Source organism: Hesperophylax consimilis, chromosome 24, assembly GCF_061612785.1.
Source record: "Hesperophylax consimilis isolate HC1 chromosome 24, BYU_Hcon_1.0, whole genome shotgun sequence".
In the NCBI taxonomy this organism is placed as follows: Eukaryota; Metazoa; Arthropoda; class Insecta; order Trichoptera; family Limnephilidae; genus Hesperophylax; species Hesperophylax consimilis.
Window position 1 is genome coordinate 21199051 of NC_142859.1, and position 25177 is coordinate 21224227.

Below are 25177 nucleotides of genomic sequence, written 5' to 3' on the forward strand. Positions count from 1 at the left end.
TCTACATTCGTCTATGAGAAGGTATTTTCAGCGATCTCAGTTGAAAAATCCGTAACCATCTTTCTAAAACAGTAGGAGAGGGGACAAGATAAACAAATATAAACATTTTATATATTTTGTAAGCATTCAATAAAACAAGCAATCTGTTTCAAATTTTATTCAATAAACTAAATTATAAACTAAATTAGTGTTAACCATCTACATTTGGTTGTCAGTTGTATGAACATTGTGCTTGCAAACTTTGAGTCAAAACATTGATTCTTGGTGATATATTAGAAATAACCACTCTCAAATCTGGTTCTATGCTTAGTCTGGACCATATTGACTTTGTGACAGTCAATATGGAAAAAAGCTGTAACATATAGGAATCTAGATGAAAGTGGGAGCCACAAAAATTTTAAGGCATACAATTTTAACATAGTGCTCCTATTGAAAACATAAGGTACAGTTGTCTGATGAAAAATCTAACATTAATAAAACTGTCCGACACAAGATTGGTATTAACCTAACCCCGTACCCAATTACAATTACGACGTATACCAACACAACAAACTACACATATCTGTAACACACTTAACAAAATATGTACTAAAAATTTGAGAAAACATAGCTTAAGCACAGCACAATAATTTACTTAGCCACTCGAGCGATTGATGTGATATATATATATAAAATTATATTTAGTATTTCGAATTTTTATCTGTTAAAATGTATTGTACTGCATTATGATCCCCACAGTGAGTTTCTTAAATCTCGAAAAAAAAAAAAAATTTACAGCGAGTATATAAAAAGATTCATTTAGTACAAAACTTAACGGAGATCTATCTAGCGGCAGAGTAATTTATTATGTGACTTGTATGTATGTATGATTTTTATTAGTTTATTTCTCGTACATTTTAACCGGTTTAGGGCCAATCATATTATGTAATTTTGATAGTAACAAAAGCTCCTGGTAGCCAATGTGTCAACAGGCTGTGTCAACTAAAATTCAACGATCTGAACGTGTTAATAGTCTAGAACGAAGTTTACTGAAAAAAATCAAAAAAACGAAGAAGAAAGAAGATTAGTTAATTTACGTCAGTGAGTGAATTATTTCCAAAGTTGCTATGATTTTGGAAAACCACGGTTTTTCCTCCATTATTAAAATACTTGTTTGCAGATTGAAACACAACTATAATGTACGTAGCAATGGTTCCGACCATCTGAAAAAATAAACCATTTAAAAAAAATCAAATATATTATGCATTTTTTGAATGCCCATAATTAATGTAAAAGGTAAAATTAAAGATTTGAAAACAAAGCTTTATAAAGGTTGTGTAGAATATGTATATCTTTATATAATACTTTTGCGTGATCACTAAAATTCGTACTGAAACATTAATAATTCTAAACGAAAAAGAAACAAAAAGAGACACAGAAAAATAAAAAAGGGTAACGAATCTACCTCAGGACCTCTGTCTCACTGGTACAACACCAATAACCTAAAAGTCAGATACAATAATGAGTATCGCAAACTAGAACTATTACGCCTGTTGAGATACTGCAGCACCACAGAAATGTTCCTGGAGGGAAGAGTGCACTCGTTCAGAGCACTTTTCTGCCACCACATTGGAAGCTTATGGCGCAGACAACGACATTCCAAGAATACCACTGTCACTATGACATCTCCAATTATTACGGGGTATGTTATGGAGACTGAATTAAGAACGGATAAGAAATAGAAAGGTTGGGATCGGGTAGCACTTGGATATCCAGATGACAGTATCAAATCACAAAAGGTTTTTATTTTTTGGTGGTTATCCTGGCGATAGACTTTGGAGCGTCGATCAGGTGAACCGTGTTAACACCGAAACCAAAACAGACAGCATTTATAAAAGAGAACGTGCATTATTTCGTAGTCGAAGGATCGGAGGAACCATTTTTACATTTGCTAAAAAAACAATTTTAAATTTTGGTTTTTATAGCTTTGTGCTCTGATATGTATATTGGAGAAAACTTGCTTTTATATCAAGGAAAACGAAGGATCGGAATTTGAAGGGGAGTTGTATTACGAAATTATTACTCTTAGTTTGTGTTAACTTTATATTTTAAATCAGAGTGCTAATATATTGTTATTGTATATTAAAGCTGTGGAGCTTTGCACTAATGAGCTGAGAGAGGTGTGTTCTTGAATTATGTTCACCCGATTAGTAAATTTCCTAGTTTCTTACCGATAGAAGCAGTGACCTATCCAGAGTGAAAAGCCCAGAAGCAGTAAACACGGGAGGCCTGTTCAACAATGTTACGGAGAGTTGAAGCAGCTATAACAAACACAATACCAGAAATTCATTATTTCAGGGATATTGAGCTGGACGAGTTAAAACAAAGGGAGAAAGAGTCAATTATGCAATTATCCATACTAATTTAGGTGTTGATACTTGGGTGTATGGTTTTTAAGTTAACTCTAATGAACTAAACATTTTCAAAATTGATAATATTTATTTGAACGCATTTTTGAGATTAATTTTTACCAGAATGCAATTTTTACCGCAGGCATGACCATTGGCAAGTTAGTTCTGCAGGCCGGGAGATAAAATAGTCTATGTTATCGATGACGTAGATAACCATCGGGAACATAGAAATGAATGCTCTCCATGATGACCGAGTTTTCAAACCATCCACGAATCAGTCTAAAGAAATGTGTAGCAATACGCACATCCCTCCTGACCCATAGATAGTTCATTCCGAGTATACCCAAAAAGAAGTCAGTGGGATAGAGCCACGCGTAGTAGCCATACTCCCCATGTAGAGAAATCTCAAGAATTTCTTCTGAACTCTCTCCAACATCAGAGAAGTTTGAAGTTAGTTAGTATAGTTTTGAAGTCCTGGTGTGGACTCCAAATCACCGACCCACCTTCAAGTCTACTCTTTAGTAAGGAATTAAATAAAACTATAAGCACCCGATTATCTCTAAAATTCCTTGCAGTACGTAGAACAAAGCCCAGAATTCTCAGTGAAGTGCTACATGCCGTCTCAATATGAGCATGAAATGTCAGCCTACTATCGAACATGATTCCAAGATCCTTCATTGTCGAGACACGTTTTAAACTTCGGGCGTCCATTGTATACCGGTAATACCAGGTATGATACCCTAGTGAATGACAAACATTTGTAAACATTAAACTCCATCTGATTTATTTTACTCCATTCAAAAATTCTATCAATGTCTAACTGGAGTTGATAGCATTCTTCTAAAGTTAGTTTTTCTAAGAAAAGTTTAAAGTCATCAGCAAAGAGAAGAAACCTAGAATGCAGAATTACTTCTGAATATCGTTTATAAATACGGAAAAAAGGAGTGGGCCTAAATTACTGCCTTGGGGTACCCCAGATCGTGCAAAGAAATATTTATATTGGAATAGTCCGTGAGACACAAACTGTTTCATGTCTGCAAGATAGCTAGCAAAAAAAGTAAGTAGTCTTATGGAGAATCCTATTGTAGCCAGTTTATTGAGTAAAACGTCGTGATTTATAGTAACGAAAGCCTTTGAACAATCATTGTATGAACAATCTACTTGATGGCCTTTGTCTAATGATTTTGATACGAAATCCGTAAACACCAATAGGTTGGTTTCTGTCAATCGAACTTTTCTAAATCCATGCTTCAGAAATTAGATACGGTTCAACTTGTGGTAGTGTGAATTTATGAAGAATCGATTCGAACAATTTAGCCGGTGCAGATAGTATTGCCACCGGTCTGAAATTTTCCACAGAAGTCTTAATGCCGCTTTTATAAATCGGACAAATTTTTGATATTTTCCACAAATCAGGAAATACATCAGTTTCTAGGGAAAGGTTAAATGGAAGCTTAGTGGCAGTTTTAAAAACTCGGCACAACCTTTTAAAAAGAATGGTATGATTTAAACAGTGTAAGAAAGAGAGAACACCGCGCTTTCTATTTGAAGTTAAACTTTTACAAAGGACGCTTCCGAAAAATATGAAAAAAATCTATGAAATAACATTTAGCATTTAAAAAATATTTGTCAAATTTTCAATTTTTGGGTAAATATTTTTACATAGAAAAAAAGTGCAGTAACAGTAACTTTTATCGCACCTTTGTCAAATTAAATATATTTTTTAGTTTAGTGTGAAATGATAATTACAGTTTACACAATAAAAGCTTTTTAAAAATTCGTTTATGTTTTATTTCACTTAATGTTTGTTTGCTCACTAAATTAAATATTTTGAATTTCAGACGTCGATTTGCATTAATTACTTAAATCTGAAAGAGCCCATCATCTGCTTGTTAATCAATTTCGTACAAATAGAGTTATAAGAAAAGTTACTGAGACAACGCGCGTGGTTTCACTTAACTAGGTGTTTACGTGATTTGGGGGCCCTTTCATATTTGAGTTGATTATAAATTTATTAAAAATTAAACTTTTGCTGTGATTATAAATTATAACACGTAAAATAAAGTAATTGCTTACTTTTATTTACTCTACAACATCAAATCTTACCATTAGATTAGTTTTCTCGTCTACTTCTCGTACGCTGAATCGGCTCACTATGGAAGCGGTTTCTTTAGCCTATAAATATATAAATAAATAAAATTACAGTTAGCAAATCTAGTATAAAAGATATGTTTCACTGAAGTCACATCACGTTTGCATAACGAGAAACATCGAATCTGTCCGTTCAATCAGCCAAATGAACATTTAATTGAGTAAAATTGATACCTCGTAATGATTACTTTAGAAAAATCATTTAATTCTATTTAAATTGTGTTCAGTCTAAGTAGGAGAAACTGTGGAAAATCATATTTCTCCCAAAGCTTGTGTCTTCAGGACAGAAGGAATCTGAAGACAGAAAGAAGAAAGCCTAGATCTTGAAGAGATAACCCATGTTCAAGGAGTAGGAAACACAAAAGACGACAAACCATTCCATAGCCGTACTGTTTGGCACAAGCATAAGAACGAATTGTTTAAAGGATATGATTTTGTACAAAGTCAGCTGCAGTTATGTTTTAAGTATTTTCGGGAACTATATAAAGCCTTCAGTTTCTGAGAGGCAAACTAAACCCCGACTTGGATGTCATAACAATGGGACTATAAAAAGAGCAATCAGCGGATACTTGGTTGAGAGTCCCGGAAAGACCGTTGGATCAAAGCCGAAGAACTTGGTAAGGAAGAGGATGATCAAAAATTTAAACTTTTTTAAACAAAAGAAGTGCAAGCAATTAACTAAGTGTATAATCTTTATGAAACAAGAAATCACCTGATTAAAACAATTTTCACATGAATTAATCGTTTCATAAAACACAAACGAATTCATAGTAAATAGACTGATGTATATAAAAACCACACTTAAGTCGATTTTTTTCCCTGTCCAATTCAGGCATGTAGTCACAACGATAAATAACTTTAATACTGTAGTCACAAATCCGCAAGCAAGAACGACGAGATTCCTAAATCCGTGGGAACTATTAATGTTGTCGGCGCAATCGCAAATCCTGTCGTGAATTCGTACCAAAACATTCAATCTTTTTGAATAATCTTGCATTTCCAAATACGTGTAGTAAAGCGGTTCATTTCTTATTACGCGTTTGCGATGAACTTTTAGGAAAATAGTGTAATCTGAACAACCCACATTAGATCTGGTCAGCATGTTTAGTAATAGCCTGTTTAAGCCTTTTGTATAAACTGATAAAATATTAACATAGGACTTGAATATTATCAGCGTTGTGGAGCTTATCACAAATATTATAACAGACATCACGTAGAATTGACTGCTACCTTTTTGGAACAAGTAGACCGTGTAAAGCAATGTATGAACTATTTGCAAACAGCAAAATACTCCTAAAATAAAGATTGATTTCATCTTCACGTTTATGAAATCATTCTCTTCATTTAACTCTGCAAATATCTGTTCAATTTCAGTAAACAGTTCCATGGTCCTAGCGTCTTTATGTCTAGATGCAATTGAAGATAAAGTAGTTAAACACACTTTTACAAACCCTAGAGAATAGTAAGTACAATCACAGAAATCTTCAAAGATCTGTAATCTAGTTTCAGTAGCATGGAACCAATATGTGCTATTAGAAAATAATGACACTGAGCAATAGACGAAGAATCCTAAACTACCAATAGCAATGATAGTCGACAGAATGTTTGGAACTGCTCTTGAGTTTCCTGTCTTGACAATGAAATTAAAAGGCATGACGCCAAGCGCAAGTCCCATCAACCGTACAGGAAGCAAAGCTTCAACAAAGTTATTGGCGCCAAACACTTGCTTCACTCGATTTAGTGTAAAATAATTACTTTTGTTGCTTTTTGATCTACTGTTTTTGACATTAGACATTCTGAGTAAATTTTACAAAGAGTTTATATTTCTATTGTAGGTGAATTGACAAGCGTATGAGTAAAACTGAATTATTGCATTATTTAAATACGTCGTGAGTGAATATTCAACCCTAGAAAAACCACGGGCGCGTTGAACTTTGTTATTATTTTAATGGCTTCTCTTTACGAAACAAAAAGGAAGAACTCTTATCTAGTTGGTGATTTTGTTGCCAATCGAATAAGATTTATTTTAGTAAGCTAAAAACATTTTTTAAGATGCAAAATTGAGTGAAAAGAAAGTATGTTTTGAATGTGCTAATCGGTCACAGCGGCCTTCAAAAAGGTACAAAAGGTTTCCGTGGTCGATAAACACTTCTGACACTCAAAGAGTTGAGGTACATTTGTTTTTTAAGTTGTTTTTTTCAAACTAACCTTTTTTAGTTGTCCTCCAACCCCCCTGTGATATTCACCAATGTTTATGAATTAGTATTATACGAAGAATTAGCAATACCGGTCCTGTGGCTTGGTTGACATCGCATTTGGGTTCCACCTAGGCGCAGTGTGTTCAATTCCTCTGCTGGATAAGTCCTCCATCACAACACAAGCAACATTTTCCGCTTAATGTGGTGGTAGTAGGAGATTTTCAAATATTGTCAGGTTATTCATAACCCGGAAATTAAAAAAAATAATAATTTGCGGAACTGCTTGGCCTTCTAGGGTTAATATTTCATTACGTGAATGGGTCTCTTATTTTTAGCAGGTATTAAAATGTCATTGGGTACTAATAAAAAATTTATTATCTGATACCTAATAATGGTTTCATAATTATATTTATCAGTTATCAGTTGTAAAAATTATTGTTATTTTTGGAATAACTAAATGAGGAAACCTCAAATTGCAATATTTAATTAGCAGACATTTTTTTGAATAACCTAGAAAACAAGATTTTTAATTGTAAATCGGAACATTTAAAGAATGTTCTTACCTGGAAGAGATGCGTTGACGATATTTTTTGTATTTGGACTGGGACAGAGCGGCAACTAATTAAATTCCTTCTTCTTATAAATTCCATAAAAATATCCAATTCACTTTAGAGATAGTTAGTAATGCATCGATTATTTTTTTTAGATTTAACGCTAACTTCAGCAAATAATAAATTAAATCCACAAACACGGATACAACCATACATAGCACGTCAAACCATCCGGTAACACATAAACATTCTTCCTATCATTCGATGGTACACCAAATAGTAAAAATCCCCTTATCATCTGATAATAAAATCACAAATCTCTTTCAATGGCGTAGAATCTTATATATATATCCAATTTTTCTTCAGTAAGTACAAAAAAATTATCTTCCCACATTAAACCCGGGTTCGATACTGATAACACCTTAGGTAAATTACAATATAATTACAAGATAAAGATCATAAATTGAGCCACTCAGGAATTTACCAACTATGTTGCAATGATTGTCCATCATTCTACATAGGTAAGACAACCACAAATACAGGCTTTTCCAATAAGAGGTGTTATTTTAAATTGTCCGCTATTTCGGTAGATCTGACTTTTGAAGCCTTCATTTTTTGACATTTGACAAGTAGAAACTACGTTATTAATAAAAATGGAACGATACACGCTTCAACAACTCATTGAAATTATTAAAATTCACTTGAGTGAATCAAATGCAAATCATCTTGCGTGATTAGGCCCATTTCCACTTCGGTGGCTTCGTCAACAAGCAAAATGGTCGCATCTGGGGCTCTGAAAACCCAAGAGTTATTGTTGAAAAGCCTCTCTTTCCTCAAAGTGTGACTGTTTGGTGCGGTTTATGGTCCAGCGGAGTCAATGGACCTTAATTTTTCGAAAATGAGGCTGGAGCAACAGTTACGGTGAATGGATCGAATCGAGGGATGATTAATGATTTTTTATGGCCGAAATTGGATGGTATTGATCTGGAAAACGTTTACTTTCAACAAGACGGCGCTACGTGCCACACAAACAACAAAACCATTGATATTTTACGATTGAATATAAAAATAGCACCTCTTATTGGAAAACCCATAGGTATTAGAATCACGAAACATTTAAGATGTTTAAATAACAATAATTTTTCAGAGTATGCCAATCATCTTATTTCCACCAATCATACTTTTAATAAGGACACAGGGGTTAAAATTCTTCACCGTAATAACAAAAAAAGACTAGATAACTTAGAAGCTCTTGAAATCAAAAAATCCCTAAATAATAACGCTAGTAGGTATATTGAATAATCAAATTAATTTATCGTTAAGTCCCATTCTAGATATATTTCCAGTAAACCGCTCAGTTATTGCCGGAATTCCCGCAATTACCCGTCCCCCTTTGTTAACCTCCCACTCAAACACCTAAATTATATTTTTTGTGTATATATCTGTCAATATTTTGTATCATGGGTTAGTTTTAATATTCTCCTGACGAAGGAAGGGTGCTTCCAAAACTGGTCGAGTGCAATTAAAATTAAAGTGGTCTAAAACAAATGTATATCTTTTATTGTAAATTATGACGAGCCACAAAGTAAATGCTTATTACAAATATGCATTATTTAATAATTGAATATTAGCTACTCTCAAAATACAATTCGAAAAAAAAAAAACTTTGGTCGCTACTAGGAATTGAACCGATGACCTTATCCTGAGCCAATTAGACCCTTTCCCCTTCGTTCATATTGACAGACCTACGGTTAAATTTGCCCGAAATCAAATCTCTAAAACAATGTGGGAATTAGTGATGAAGTCGTGTAAAATAATAATCACCTCTCAGCCCGGCGCAATGGACGGACCTACGGACGACCTTGCCCTGGCAGGCCTAGAAAATCTATCTTCCCATAGGGTTTATTTGAATTATTTCTGATGAACGCATTACTAGGTATTATAAAAAGGTATTATAAATTTTACATAAAATATTTTTACTTTAAGGTCCTGTGTTTATTTATCTTACTTATAAATAATTAAAATCCGTAGCGATCCCTCTAGAAACATTTAAGATTTTAGTAACACGTTCATCAGAAATTATTAAAATAGGAGTGTCGAGCAAACCCCCTTTATTAGTCTTGTATTGCCTTAACGCCCGGAAAGGCTGAAGTTCTGGGTTCAAATCCTAGATGCGACCGAATCTTTTTCTGATTTTTCCGTTTCACAAAATTCGTTTGAGAATCGTTAATATTATCTTCAATGGTTAAACCGTTATAAAATAAATAACAGGAATAAATCAATGCTTTTAATATACCTACAGTAAAAGCAAAGGAATAATTTTCTCTTGGATTTATTGACTGAGCTTAGTGAATTCCTGTTTTAACTCGACCGTTTGGCAATTTGTCCATCCCTCCAAGCCCTACTTTGACTAGATGGCTAACTTTAACTATTATTCTTTTTTTTTACAATCACGGTACTTACATGCTTTAAGGAAGCTTAAAAAATAATTTTCACAGCAATAGTGAGGTTTCTTTGACAAATTGTATAATTCATTATTTTAAAATTTGATTTTTTTTTTAGTTTAATTATTAATGATTTATTTTCTATTAGTGCATCATTCATAATATACTTCATTGAAATATCGATACTATTGACTTGGGAGTGGTCTCATTTGATTCAACACGAATGAAAATATAGTAATCGATACGTCACTCGACCTAGTTTGTAAACATGTATTTTACTAAAATTGTCCCCTCCCCTTCTTCTAGAAGGTCGTTCCATCACCATCTTGGACTCTGTAGTTCTTCACGTATACTGCCAAGATGAATGTATAACCAAAGTTTCATGAGAGCACGCATTTTGTATTTATTTTATGCACTATTGGTGGTACTATTTTACATGGAAACTTCATCCAACTGCTCCCAACCATCTGGAGCCAGTAATGCTCTGGCATCCCCAATTGAGGCATGTTGTGTGGCTGATGGTAGTGGGATGGAAAGGAGATGAGAAAGGGGAGTACGGGGTCGTACCTGGCTATTCGATCTGGTCACCAAACACGGCTAAAGCTATTTTAAGCAACATTTCAATTCTGAATGTTGGTCTTACTCCAGGGTGATACTGAGAGTATATTGCACTCTAGAACGTGTTGCAAGTATATTTTATTTTAAATTATCAAATTGTGAAATAAAAAAAAGTTATCAAATAAAATTTACTTGCGTTCGCGGGAATTTATCTCGACACCTTGGGATTGTTAGTCGAGAACCTTACCCCTCGACCCGGAGTCCGTCTAATCTCCTTGGTTAGTACACTATGAATAGTTATGTTTAATTAACGTGAATATTTTTCGGGTTATTATGCCGTGTTCAACTGTAAAGACTGCAACGCTGTCCGAAAAGTTTGCTAAAGAATGAGGAAGCACAACACGGTATAATAACTAAAAAAACAAAAATTAACAATAAACAAAAATTAATCACGATAATTCTTTTGGCCGTGAAAATTTTAAATTATGTCAGGTTCAAGTATAAAGTTAATCATTTTATTTTAATGAAATCAACAATTTACAATGTGGTGGTTCATCCATGTGCCAAACATACATTTCTCATTATCATAATACATATTGTATTTAACAGTTAACAATATATAATAAAAACACATAAATTTGTTTTTGACCACGATAGTTTTATTTTCACTCTACCGGTTTCGGAAGATCCCTTCCTTCGTCAGAAATTATGATGAGCCACAAAGTGAATGCTTTTTACAATTACGGAATTAACAATATATTTATAACAATTTACAAGTATTACACATATATGCCTACTCAGTTATTCAAAGTACAATTTATTTTGTGGGTAACAATAAACTCACTACTGACTATTATCGTAGACACCTCATACTTTGTCTTATGACAGGTCTTTTACAAGCCTAGTAGTATAAATAAGTTTTTTTTAATTTTCTAGATTCTTATTTTCCATGAAGTGGTTAATCATTTAAATTTACTGAATTTAAAGATACTGTTCTTCATACGAATAGAACGGCGTCATTGTGCCTAACAATTTTTACCTCGTATGAGTGTTTAAATGTTAGCTGGCTATTATAGATGCGTTGTATTTTATCCGTAGGGAAAAATTTGTTACCTTAAAACACTACTGAAAAAATATGCAAATAGCTGTCGTTGGAAGCAAGATGCCTTTGAAAGGGTTTTTCATTCAGAAAATCGATGCACACAATAAGAAAACGATTTTGTGGGGGGCTAAATGACCAGTCAGACCTTGGGCGGAACTCACCCCATTTGTTAAATGACCAGTCCTTGGGTGGAACTCTCCCCATTTGTTAAATGACCAGTCCTTGGGTGGAACTCACCCCATTACTTAAATGACCAGTTCTTGGGTGGAACTCACCCCCATATGTAGGTATAGTATACGCCTCAAGGGTAGTGATGTCAATATATTCTCGGCTCGTCGTTACGTTGAAACTAGGCGAATCTCTCATTAAGAATATGCCAGCAATTGTCAGATTCCTGTGAAATTCCCACAGTGATTTCACGCAACATAACATTTGTGGAGAATTCTGCTGTCAGATTCTCAAAGCAATTTCCAAAATGTGCTATTTGCTATTTGTGTGTTATACGCTCGGCGGGGCGAAGGTAAACGTGAAGTTTAATGCCTGCTCCGCATTCTATACTAAATCTTTCTTAAGGTGAAAGAACTCTCTTCGCTGAAGTATCGCTTAGGTATTGCTTGGATCATTATTGGCTTTGTAACAGACTTTCAGGCTTCAGGTTCTTTTAAAAATTCCACCATGGTTTGATTGCCGCAGTCGTCGAGGAAATGTGAAGCAAAACTTCTGGGATCTTCATAAGAAATATTTCATATATTTATTTTTGTTTTTTTTTCAATTTTATTGAACTTCTGTTAGATATTACAGTTCATACAAAACATACTTGTGGCGCATCAGCGGAAAACCGTGGGAGAATTCAAACGTTAGGAATCTATTAGCTGTACGGGAGAGCAGCGACTATGAGATTTGTTTACACCAAATTCATACGGAATAGTATTTTATAAGAATCAATAGATTTTTGACTGAAGATGATACTTTTTTTTACATAATTGAATCAACTACATATTTGCGTAATTTAACGTAATAATATTGAGCTAATTTATATAGCGCCAATATATTTCTTAAATAGTTAGTACTAGAACTACTGACTTAAAATTAGTGACTTACATCTAAGACCTATATCTAGTGACTTACGAATAAGACCTTTAACTACTATCTTAATGACATATATATTTACAAATGAAGAAACTTACAATTAACATTAACATACTTAACATAAAGCAATTATATACATGTCATGCACATGTATATAATTGATTGTGAATCACACACACAAAGATAAACCAATTAACAACCCCACACAAACACATGGAACAATCAGAATTATGAACTCACATGACATATCGATAGCCTCAATGAATACTACCTTTTGTTAAGACACAGCACTACTTAGGACCAAAATCGGTAAATATTATTCCAGTCGTAACTAAAACATAAACTAAACAATCTATCATTCAATTTAGGGATTAGGGATTTCATGAAAAAACTTAATGGAAAAATAAATAATAAGATTTACACGAACAATAAACACAACAGAAGCAACACATTATTTATTTTTATATTGAAGGTTCAAATTCCTCCATGGGTTCAAGTCACAATAGAATAATATAAAATAATAATTGAGGGATATTTTTGCAAAATTGATAATATAAAATAATAATTGAGGGATATTTTTGCAAAATTGACTTATTCCAATCAAACAATAACACATTTTGTATTATTGATTAGTTTAATTTTGTACCCTGACGATGCTCGAGTGAAGCGAAACCGGTCGGTCTTAAAATTAATAAAAATTCGTGGTTTTAAACAAAAAATATTGTTTTATTTCATTAAATAACATACTATTAAAATAAATACCGGAAAGTCTAATTATGTCCTGTGCGTGGGAACCTTATGTAAATGTCTCTAATAAACAATAAAAAGTGTTAATCTCAAATGACTTACCAGGTAAGTATGGTACTTTATACTATCTGCATGTACAAAAATATAAATAATTACGAATAATGACTTATTTACATTTCTTGAAATATATTATATATTTGTACAGCGCCCTTGAGGTTCAAATCATCTAAATATTATTTTTTTTTTCGAACCACGAGTAGTAAGAAAATGTCTAAAAAATCGGTGGAACTTTTTAATACTCTAGCTAAAGTAAACATTCAAATATATATTTTTAAACAAAAGTAGTGTTTCGTTAAACGTACATTATATCCATATCACGTTAAAATTGTAATGTTAAAAATAACTGCAGACGCATTAATATCAACGTTGAAGACTGTCTGATTTTAAGATAAGGAAAATTGGACGAGCGTCGTTATGACTGAATGAATGAATCAGACGCAATTAGGCATTATTGGTTGCGCGAAAAGTAACTCAACTTGCATAACTTAATTTCCTGTGGCCGTCCTTATGTGCTGTGGTGTTTTATGACGTTTCCAAATCAACTTATTTATTTACTTACAAATAATAATATATAATATAAATAATGATAAAGTTATAAGCAGTTTGTCTCATTAGGGAAATCCTGTGTCGAGATGTGCAGCTTTACATTAGTTATCTATTTAAATAAAGATGTAAAAGTTTGTTTGTTCAAAATCTTATAGCTCCGAAAGTTTTCCGCCGATTGCTTTGAAATTTTGACACAAAGTTGTATTCGAATATGCATATTTTTTTATATCTCTATATTATATAAATGTCTCCTGTAACAACATGCTTTTTTAAAAAACAGCGCCATCTGTTGGACGTAAAAAACAACACGCGCTATTGTTTCTCTACACAGACAGACAGACCCACAGCAGCGCAAATACACACAAACATATCCAAGACAACCGGATGCAAAACAGGGTTATTTCAAGTTAGTCCTGCGAACAGACTTATTTCAAACATACATTCTAAATATCTTATTAGTTATTTGTTTATATTTTATGATGTAAAGTTTTATTTATTTAATATTCAGTACCTGAACGGGTTAGGAGAAGTCGTTTGTGAATACATAACTAGGAGAAACCATGCTGATTTATTCGCATGTTTTAGGTAAAGTGTAATTCCGCCGTCATAATTAAAAACACAGCATCGTCGTTGAGATTCTCAAGGAGGATACTGTGGATCCACCCATGGTAGCAGTATCGTATACATATATTAGATTATAGTAGAATATTGTAGAATATTATTAAAGTTATCATAAAAAAAACACTGAAATAAAAATAAATATATTTCACACCTGTATCAGTTTTTTACGATTTCCAAACAAAACATTCATTTAGCTAGAATATCGGACTAAGTAAGAGTAAGTCAGTTATTGAAAAAATACCCTTAAATTATATTAAGCAGACCTTATAACAGCTATAATTGCCTAGTGAGGTATATATAACAAAAAATCGTAACTATTTCACAAATTAATAAAAAAAAATCAGTACATTTCATTTTACATCCCCGTATTAGATAATTTTCCACAGATTGGCAGGTTGTGGTTGGGTGGTGAGAACACCCTAATTCATCATGTTGACATTCAGAGACTGGCTGTAAGTACGGCGTACGTGGATTGGTAGATAATATTAGTGTTAGAAAAAGAGGTTTTATCACCACTTATCTCGAGGGCCTCATCGATCAAAAATGTCAAATCATATTATGTGGAGGTTCTATTTTATACTATTCTACGTTGGTACAGGCAGGTAATTATTAAAAAAGATGAGCGTTATCTTTTACATACACGGTGTCCGGAAACCCCAAGTATAAGCGGAATATTTTCAAATTTGACGTAAAAATTACAACTTTGAATTCGATTTGAAGCTATGCGGCTCGAGTTATTGTAACAGACTGATTGCAAAGTGCGCATAAAGGTGCAGGAATGGATCAATACTATCTCAGTACAGTGGTCGTAGGTATGTATATATGTGTGCATAAGATGCATGTTTAAATTAATGCGTATTGGCGTAACCAAAACATGAGATAGAACAAGACACAGAAAATAAAGAGATAATTGTCACAACTAGGAATCGAACACAGGGTCTGCTATTTTACCGGAACAGCGTCTTAACCACTCAACCACAGGGCCCCAATTATAACACTTCATATTTGTTGATCTCTCATATTTCAAATTCAAAATTAATGTCATCTTCTACAATTTTTTCAATGTAATCTATCTGCTATTTGTTATTTTCCAGAAGCAATAGGTACATATTGTACAAGGTACAATATAATATAACTGTTTGTTCTAATCAAGACGTGGGTATGTTTACTGTTTTCACCCCCCGTCATGTAGCGGAGACGTTTCATTAGCGAATATAGCGCTGAAGACAAATAATCACTATACAGTCGATGAAAGCAAGGCGGTACTCGTAAAGTCAAGGCGGCTCCTTATAGCCAGGAGACAAAGGAAGCTAATTAGTACGTGCTGTTTTATACTTTCGGTCTAGTAGCCATGCTAGCCTGTCGTTGCTAGGTATTCAGATTTTTTACTCCATGCAGATCATTTCCCTCAGTGCTTGTGTATTTTCATCATTGAGAATGACGTAGGCAGGGTTTATTTAAAACAGAGGTTCCCAAAGTGGTCTAACCAAGCCCCCCAGGGGTCGATATCGGCTTGCTGGGGGTCTATGTCAGCGAAAAAAAAAATTGGTGGTCCACGAGATTCAAATGGGGGTACATACGAGCGGACCCCCATTTACCTCAACTCAGTATTTAGGAGTTCCATAAATGACACAATACACCTAACACAAAAAACACAGTTTACGTAATACTAATAGGTAATAGACTGAGAAATTCTTATTTGATATTTGTATCTTTATATATCGTAAAGTTGTTTATCGAGGTATATAAATAAAGTCTACATTCCTTTTCTCGTCAGAATTAATATTTTGAACCAAAACATTGCACATTGGAAGCCGCGAATTTTCCTAGCTCTCCAACTTGTTTTTGAAAAACATCAACGGTAATAATGACGTTCAATATTTAGATGTACTTCACACAGACATCAAAACTAAGTTTGATGACATTTTGACTGTGGAAATAGAATGTTGAAGAATCGGATATCATATGACAAGAAGAACTGATCGGAATAAGCGCTAACAAAGAACTTAAGGGGCAGTTCTATAGGGCCAGCTATATAAAGAAATTCTTGCTGCGTATCCTGCTCCATTTTCATTTGGTGTAATATCTCACAAGGGCGCCCCTATCTGCACAATGGAAAAACAGAGGAACTATATCGCCACCCGGTTGTAGGGCAGGCAAGGGAAGGGAATCTTTTTACGAAAAAAATAAATGATTATCACATGGGACGTTAATAGTTTTAGGAAAATTCAATATTCGGCAGGCAGTAGGTCTACGAAAAAAAAAAATGGCAAGTGGTCTAAGGGGAAAAAAAGTTTGGGAACCTCTGATTTAAAGCAACGGAAGGAGAAGTATTTCTAGGAAAGAAAAAGGTTGGTAGGAATCTGTGTCCAGGAGTGATGAACACTCCACTCCTCCCACTGTGGTGCAAGGCAATGCTTCGAGCGAGTCCAAATGAAGATGTTAAAGGGTCAATCGGCCTCAATCGGCCTTTCGCGATCCGGCTCGCCAAGCAGTAGATGGACAAATATATTCGTCGAGACCAGGACAAACTTCACTCCATTGGGCCGGGCTAAATCACCAGAATTTAAAGTTGCCGGGAAGATGTTGTTTTTTTCAACAAAAGTCGTTAACGATTTCTCAATATAATCAATTGTTGATGTGTTATAACTTAAAGAGATGTATATTACTATGCGATATTTTTTTGTATATATATTTCTAACCAACGTTCCAGATAACATTACAGCCTCTAACGTCAAGGCAGAAGTTTGAGATTATATTTTAATTTATTTAAATACATCTCTTTGAATTTAGATTTTGCTCTCGTGAATTAATTCATGCGAATCTTGGAAGTGGAAATTAACCCGTTTTCTGATATCCGATCTAACTGAAACTCGGCAGACAATCTCGTTGCCGATGGCATCACATTCTTTTAACTTTTGGTGGCAATCACGCATATACAAGCGGACAAATACGCATTTATATTTTTTATTTATTTACCAAAATACCTAATTTTCGGTATGAACCACTCCTGTTTCGCACCTTTCATTCTGAGAACGCATTAATTAAAAATATCTTGAAAAATGTAAAATTTTCCTGTAAGATGATTGCTTCGAAATTTTCCACGTACAATATACCGTATTCTTATTTAGACAAAAAAACACCGCAATAGTTTATTCAGAGTAAAATAACAAGCGCCAAAACAAAGATCAATATTTTCATAAATGCTCGCTATTGAAATTTCAGCAAATAAATTTCACCGACGAAGTAAAACTGAGCTTCGCGTTTCGTGTAAATTGAGAGAAAAGTTGGACCAAGTTTTAGAACTCTGGGAAACTTTCAAAAACTTGATTCTGGATTACAAATAATAATGTATATCAGGTTCATACTTAATTTAAGGCTGCGAGTAGTAAGTACACACGTACTCGATTGTTTTATTATACCGATTGTGTTCTCAGATCAAATAATTAACTAACAAATAGGAACTACATCTAATCCCATATTCTCAAAATTACTGAATGCAGGCAATTTAGAAATTTATGAAGAGTGACCGATAATCTATACGGTCTGGAAAAAGTAAATCTGCATTTTTACATGATTAGTTTAATTGATTAATTAATTAATTTCTTACAAGTTGACATGTACCCGGAGTTGATCGGGGACTTATTAATGGATCGGGGTAAGGTTTTGAGGTTGTGAATTCCAGTGTACCTTAAAACTGGGTGCATTTAAGTATTTGTTTCCATGTCTTCCTCAGGCGCCATCGACTTCTTCAAACATTCATTTCCAAGTCATACATTCTCCTTACACTTCTTTCTTCGTTCATCACGTACGCCTCATTTTACCACAAATAGTTATTTGATTCACGTCTTTCTCGGGCGTCCCCAACTTTTTCTACCATTCACTTTACATAGTATCATTGTTACTGTTAAAAAACTACATAACCTCGACTCTAATTAGGATCTATATGTCATTCCAGTGCAGAGATAAAGCATTAAGTCTTCATCGGGCGTTCTCGATTTTTTCTGCCATTTTACATTACTGTTAAAAAGACTTTTTTATATGCTGTTGTGAATTGAGGTTCCCACGTTGTGCGCCGGTGTGGTGAATTTTGGGGGTCCCACGTTGTGAATTGAGCGCCAATGTTGTGAATTAAGGGTTTACATAGGCTTCGGCGATCAGATCAGGGTAGAGATTTTAGAAACCAAATCATTCAGGAAGGGTCGGCCAACTGGCCTTTATGCGGGGGAAGATTTCCAGCAATTCAGACTACACTTCTTTTGTCAAATGAAACTCCGATTGGGATTATAGATGGATGTATTCACATGCACAGATAATAATAAAAATAATAATAATAATTTGATAATTTGTAGAGCGCCGTTTTTGCGAAAAATCACCTCAAGGGCGCTGTGCAATTTATTTCCTAGGATTTTTTTTTTTTTTTTTAAAGAAAGACAAACATTCCCGGGTCACGAATAACCCAACAATGTTTGAAAATCTCCTACTACCACCACAGAAAGCCGAAAATGTTGCTTGTGTTGTGATGGAGGACTTAGCCAGCCGAGGAATCGAACACGCGACGCTCGGGTGAGACCCAAGCGCTATGCCCACTCAACCACTGATCTACATTTGTTATTTAGAAAAGATACCAAAACATAATTACCTGGCAAGTCACTTCCGACAAACACACTTATATTAAAAAGTTTATGCTTATAAAAGATAAAACTGCACGCAGAGGACACTATATCAAAAAACACTGGTCATCGCATGACCTTAAGTCTGCTATAGTTTTTATTTTAATTTAACTGTATTTTAACTATCTTAAAAAGCCTACAAATTGTTAGTTGTTATCATTTTTATTTATTAATTTTTAATTATTATTTTTATTTATTTTATTTTATTTTTAGTATTTTTTACATTTTGTTAATTTAAATTGCCGTCGACTGTGAAAGTGGAGGTTTCTGAAATTATGGATACGACTGTCTGAAAAGGTGCGTTTTAAGTTTAGACCTAAATTCTGTCGAGTCTGCGATCATTGTCAAATCATGTGGCAGTCCATTCCAGGCTTTAGGTCCTGACACGGCGAAAGCACGCTCACCGAACTTAGTATCTGGTGTGCGCTTTGGTTCCTTCAACCTTCCGATAGCTGATGACGTTGCTGACCTAAGGGTTGACTGTCGGGAATTGGAATCTTCTGGAATACACAATTCTGATAAGTAAGCCGGAGCCATTCCGTTAAGTGACTTAAATACCATCCAGCATACCTTGAACTGCATTCTTTCAGGACATTTGAGCCAGTGCAAATTTTTGAGATGCTCTGAAATGTGGGAGTATTTAGATACTCCGGTAATAAGCCTTGCCGCGGCGTTGAAAACGGATTGTAATTTGTTGATTTGACATTTGGGGACACTTGCATATATTCCGTTGCAATAATCTAGACGTGAAACAACATAGAAATTGACTAACAATTTAGTCGCCTCTGTTGGCAGGTTTCTCCGCACTGCTTTAATTTGCCTTAATTGAAAGAACCCCGTGCTTACAGTTCTGTTCACCTGAGTTTTAAGGGAAAAATTAGCGTCCAGATTGACACTCAGTAATTTGATGCACGTTTTTGGAGTGATGTCGCTTCCTGAAATGGTTATTGGGGAGTTTTCAATGTTATGCTGACGTCTGCTTGTAGCAGTCCACAGAAACTCAGTCTTTGTGGGATTCAGTTTCAATCTATTTGAGGTCATCCAGCTAGTAATTGCTTCTATACACTCAGTTATACGAATTTTTAGACTGTTTATTTCTTCTGGTAAGCAGTAAAAATAAACCTCAAGATGTGCAGTTTTACAATTGTATAGTTTAAAAAAATACATAATAAAAACATATATAATACTAGCAAAACTAATAAAATACATATACAATACTAGCTGTATTCCGTCCCGCGTTGGTGTGACACAGTCTGTATGTTCAGATAGAGAAACAATAGGGCGTGTTGCATTTACATCCAAGCTTGATGGATATGCAAAAACTCGCGTATACGAATTTATCAAAATCAAATACGAATCCGTGGAGAACTTTCTGAGATTTATTAGGACGGGTTGTTTCGGAGAATTGGAACAATTCATCAAATTTTAACGTGCATTTTCAAGTTCTGTGAATGATTTTTTCAAGTTCTGTTATTATTTCAGTTTTGTCAAGCAACTAGCCTATAATGAAACAACCCATCCTAACATATTTATTTATATATATGCGCTAACAATTACGATAAATTAAAAAGTGTAATTGTTGATCTCACTGACTCTCCCTCTGCTGCTCTATCATGCTCAAAGTTTTAAGATTTTCAAACAAATGCTTATTTAGAAAGAGAATATTTTTTTCCAAGAAAAAGGAGGCATAATTTAAAATTAAGGTTTTAATATTGGTTGTAAACTGTGTTTTTTTTTATTTTTGTTATTTGTTTTTGGGGTGTTATGCCGTGTTGCGCTAACTCCTTCTTTAGCGAACGTTTTGGACAGCATTGCAGTGTTTTTCCAAAATTGCATTTTGGATAACATTGATAGATGTGTTATTATAATAAAACATCTATCAATGTTGCCAGCATTGCAGTGTCCATATCCCTGATGATGGACACTGCAATGCTGTCCGAAACGTTGGCTAAAGAAGGAGTTAGCGCAACACGGCATAACACCCCAAAAACAAATAACAAAAATACTTTTGGCCGTGAAAATCTTAAGTCCTACCTTATCTTAATATCTACGTGTTTACACTTTTTTTTTTCTTTTTTTTTAAATTTTTTATTATAAAACATTGATATTACTAGAATTTTAATAATAACAAAAACAGTATTCTTCAATTTTTCTATCAATTTATCTATATTCAATTTGTTGGTAAATTTAGTTCATTTTAATTTCACGACAATGTCTATCTGTAATGCACTAGTCTTCTCTTCTGATTGTAGCTGCTTCCTTTATCATGTTTCCATTATTCCACACTTTGATTATCATTCGGGTAAATTTTGTAAATAACTCAAATTCCAACACATTTGGGCAGGTACATTTGTATGAATTATTTAATTCTTCTGATTATCAGTTTGGTAAGTTTTATGTCTCGAATTCAAATAAAATAATTGAACAAGTCCATTTTTAACTGTCCGAGCCAATGACAATGGCATCCAGAGTGAAAAAAAATTAACAGGATTTTATCACTTTAAAGCATTATCGAAGAAAGCAAACACTTTGTAGCTTGACATTATGCAAATGATTTTTTTAAACCACTTTATTTGAGTTACATCGGTCGACCTATAACTCAAATAAAGTGGTTAAAAACAATTTTTTTTTCAAATTTGCATCTGATGATTGTGTGGATTGATAAATTGGGTATCTACCAAACATATTCAAATAATTCTATGTTTAAGTTTTCTCCTGTTCAAATTTTTGTCAGAATATAATTTTTAAAGTTAACAAACGGTGTTCATTTAAAAGGTAAATTTCGGACATCTTTCTAATTTTTCAACAAAACAACTTATGGTAATTATTTGGAATCGCTGGACAAGGATTATATGAAATATGTTTAAATAAAACCTTCTGATTTACCTTAATTACTATAAAAGGAATCTGACTGCATTTGGGATATTTTTAATTTTAGCATTTTAATTTTTATTTACGTAAATCGAAAATTCACTTTCGTCGGCAGCTGGAATGGTTTCTGTTGATAACATTTTCTTTTGTTGGTATTCCTGATACGAGTGGCTAGATTTTTTACCATATGCAAATACTAGGTAGGTACTATTTTAGCCAAACTCGAAAAATAAAATAAAGATATTTAGGTATGTTTTATAAAATAGAAAAATTAAAAATGTGAGGTTATTATAGGTTAGGTTAGGTTAGGTTGGATTATTATAGGTTAGGTTGGTTTATTATTAGGATTTAGGTTAGGTTAGGTTAGGTTGGATTATTATTAGAATATTGGTTAGGTTAGGTTAGGTTAGATTAGGTTAGGTTGGATTATTATAGGTTAGGTTAGGTAAGGTTGGATTATTGTAGGTTAGGTTCGATTATTAAAGGTTAGGTTGGATTATTATAGGTTAGTTTCGATTATTATATGTAAGGTTGGATTATTATTAGGATATAGGTTAGGTTAGGTTAGGTTGGATTATTATTAGGATATAGGTTAGGTTAGGTTAGGTTGGATTATTATAGGTTAGGTTAGGTTGGATTATTATCGGTTAGGTGAGGATATAGGTTAGGTTAGGATTTAGGTTAGGTTAGTTTAGGTTTGATTATTATAGGTTAGGTTACTATAGTTTAGGTTAAATAAAACAATAATTATAATAATAACTAAATATAAATAATTAAAGTTTTTTAAGTAACGTAAAAATATTTTATTTTTCGAGTTTGGCCAAAACAGTACCTAACTAGAATTTGCATTCAGAAATTATTCAAATTCTAGCTACTCGTATCAGGAATACCAACAAGAGAAAACGTCATCAACAGAAATCATTCCAGCTGTCATCCCATACAACGAAAGTGAATTTTTGATTTACGTAATTATAAATTAAAATGCTAAAATTAAAAATATCCCAAATGCAGTCAGATTCTATAATCCGTGTCCAGCGATTTCGAATATTTACCTTTATTTTTAATAGGTATTGTGATCGAGGTAAATATTTTATAAATACTTAAAAATCTCTTCAATTATAATATCCCGGGATATCACTGGTCTGCACTAGTTATGTATAAAGACGGATGTTCTTAAATTAACAACATTATACTTCACATAAGACAGAAATAGGATATGCGGTGGATTTTCAAATAGTGCTCATTTTTTGATTAATAGAAATAATAGAAACACCATTTTAATTTATTCAACATTTAATTTTAATTTTGGAGGAAATTATCATGTTTTAAAGTTCAAACCAAGGATATTACATGTATAGCTAATTAACACGTAAACATTTTATGTTTTAAAGTTCCAACTAAAGATATTACATGTTTATCTAATTAACAGATAAAATTTACAAGTTTTTACCCTTGATAATCGAAGATAAATTACCTAAATTATATCACATAAATTATAAATGAAGAAAATCATCTACGGTGTATGTACGAAAAACTTTCGACAGGCAATCAGAAGGTGCAGGTCAATTGCCGTTGGCGGCATTTATTTTCTCTCGGAAGATTTTTTCAATTTATATTTGTGTTTCATGCTAATTATTATGTCTTATCGCAATTATTGCTTTTAAGTATAGGTATGAAAAAACTTTTACAAATTAACACAACAGATTCAAGTAGTTACTAAGATGTCTAAATAATATTAAAAAAAATTATCAATTGTGAAAATAAATTATAAAGATGGTTATTTATTTAAATATTTGTTTTGTAATGATGGTTTTTATTTATTCAAGGTGGTTGAATGGTTACTATCCTCAGCTATACGTCCGCAGATTCCTTCCCCTTTCCAAAACCTTCAGCCTCACAACATAAAATAATTGGGGATGCCATAGTCACACTGGCTGCAGAGGGTTGGGAGCAGTTAGGATTCTTGTGAAGTACTCAAAAAATAAAATTCTGGCCAACATCACAAAATCTTTTAAATTTTAATAAAGAAGGTTCCGGAAAAAAAATCGTTTAAAATATATGACCTTTTAAAAAGCTTGACAAAGTAGTAGAAATGGTAGGTTTTAAGGGTTGCTAATGGTCAGAGGCAAATACATAAAATAATTTAAATCCAAAAAGGCATTAATTAATCAAAGGCTCTAGCTTTATCCTTGAAAGAATTTGTAAGTGTGATTTGGATTAATGGTGTGAAAACATTTCCAAAGATTTCTTTTAGAAATGCTATCAGTGATAGCTTTCAAATTTATCCCCCAAGGCTGATCTACACTTACTACATTTAAGAAAGTTGTACGTGAGAATCCTTTAAATATTTTTAATACTATTTATTAACTGCAAATTTATTATTTTGATTTTTTTTAGGACGGTTCTGTTGACATAAACTTTTGTTAATAAAATTCATAAATGTGAAAAAAGTGTGCGTTTTTTCGATTTTTTTTTTGTGTAAACACGTATAGTTCTTTCTGGAAAAACTTCTAAAATTGTTCCCCCGGCATCTTACCGGTAAGTGCTTTAAGCGTTAATGTGTGTATACATGTACGCATATAGGTGCATACATGTACATTATTCTCGTTGGAATATACTGTGATGCATATTATCCATTATGTCATCAATGTTGTGTTTGTATGTAATTAGTGATAGTATCAACCATGTTTAATGAATGTAATTGTATTTGCGAGAGCTTTGATATGAATCACTGTTGACAACCCTAAAAAAAAAAATCTTTAAAATCGTTAAATTTTTTCAGTTTGGATGCCATTATCATTGACAATTGAAAAAAGGACCAGCACAATTTTTTTATTTGAATACGAGGTACAAAATTTATCAAATTAATACTCGGAAGAATTTAAAAAATTTAAAAAAAATGTGAACTCTCCCAAGTGTGTTAGAATTTGACTTATTTAAAAAATTTAACCAAATTATAATCCAAATCATCGAATTGCCTAATATTTTATTATCCAATAAATGATTCTTTTCTAATGTATTTTTGGAATTATTCACAAAATTAATGTTTTTTAAATAAATTAAAATAAGCATATGAAAAATTATTCACAACAATATTTTTAGAAAAAAAATAGTTATAAGATTTAGAGCGGCACAACGAAGGTATTTTTATCACGTTACGGGAAGGTTAAAACAAA

The 25177-nt window shown here is 33.1% G+C and overlaps 1 protein-coding gene across 1 annotated transcript in view; it reads right to left on the bottom strand.

Moving 5' to 3' along the window:
• Positions 1-1067: 1067 nt before the first annotated feature.
• Positions 1068-25177, bottom strand: part of LOC149412078 (putative gustatory receptor 28b) — a 149380-nt gene continuing 125270 nt past the window's right edge. Inside the window, exons 3-5 of the mRNA XM_089646294.1 lie at positions 4497-4565; positions 2211-2300; positions 1068-1202 (exon numbers count right to left, since the gene is read on the bottom strand). Of these exons, the coding sequence (XP_089502420.1) occupies positions 1068-1202; positions 2211-2300; positions 4497-4565 (294 nt within the window). The remainder of the gene's footprint in view (positions 1203-2210; positions 2301-4496; positions 4566-25177) is intronic.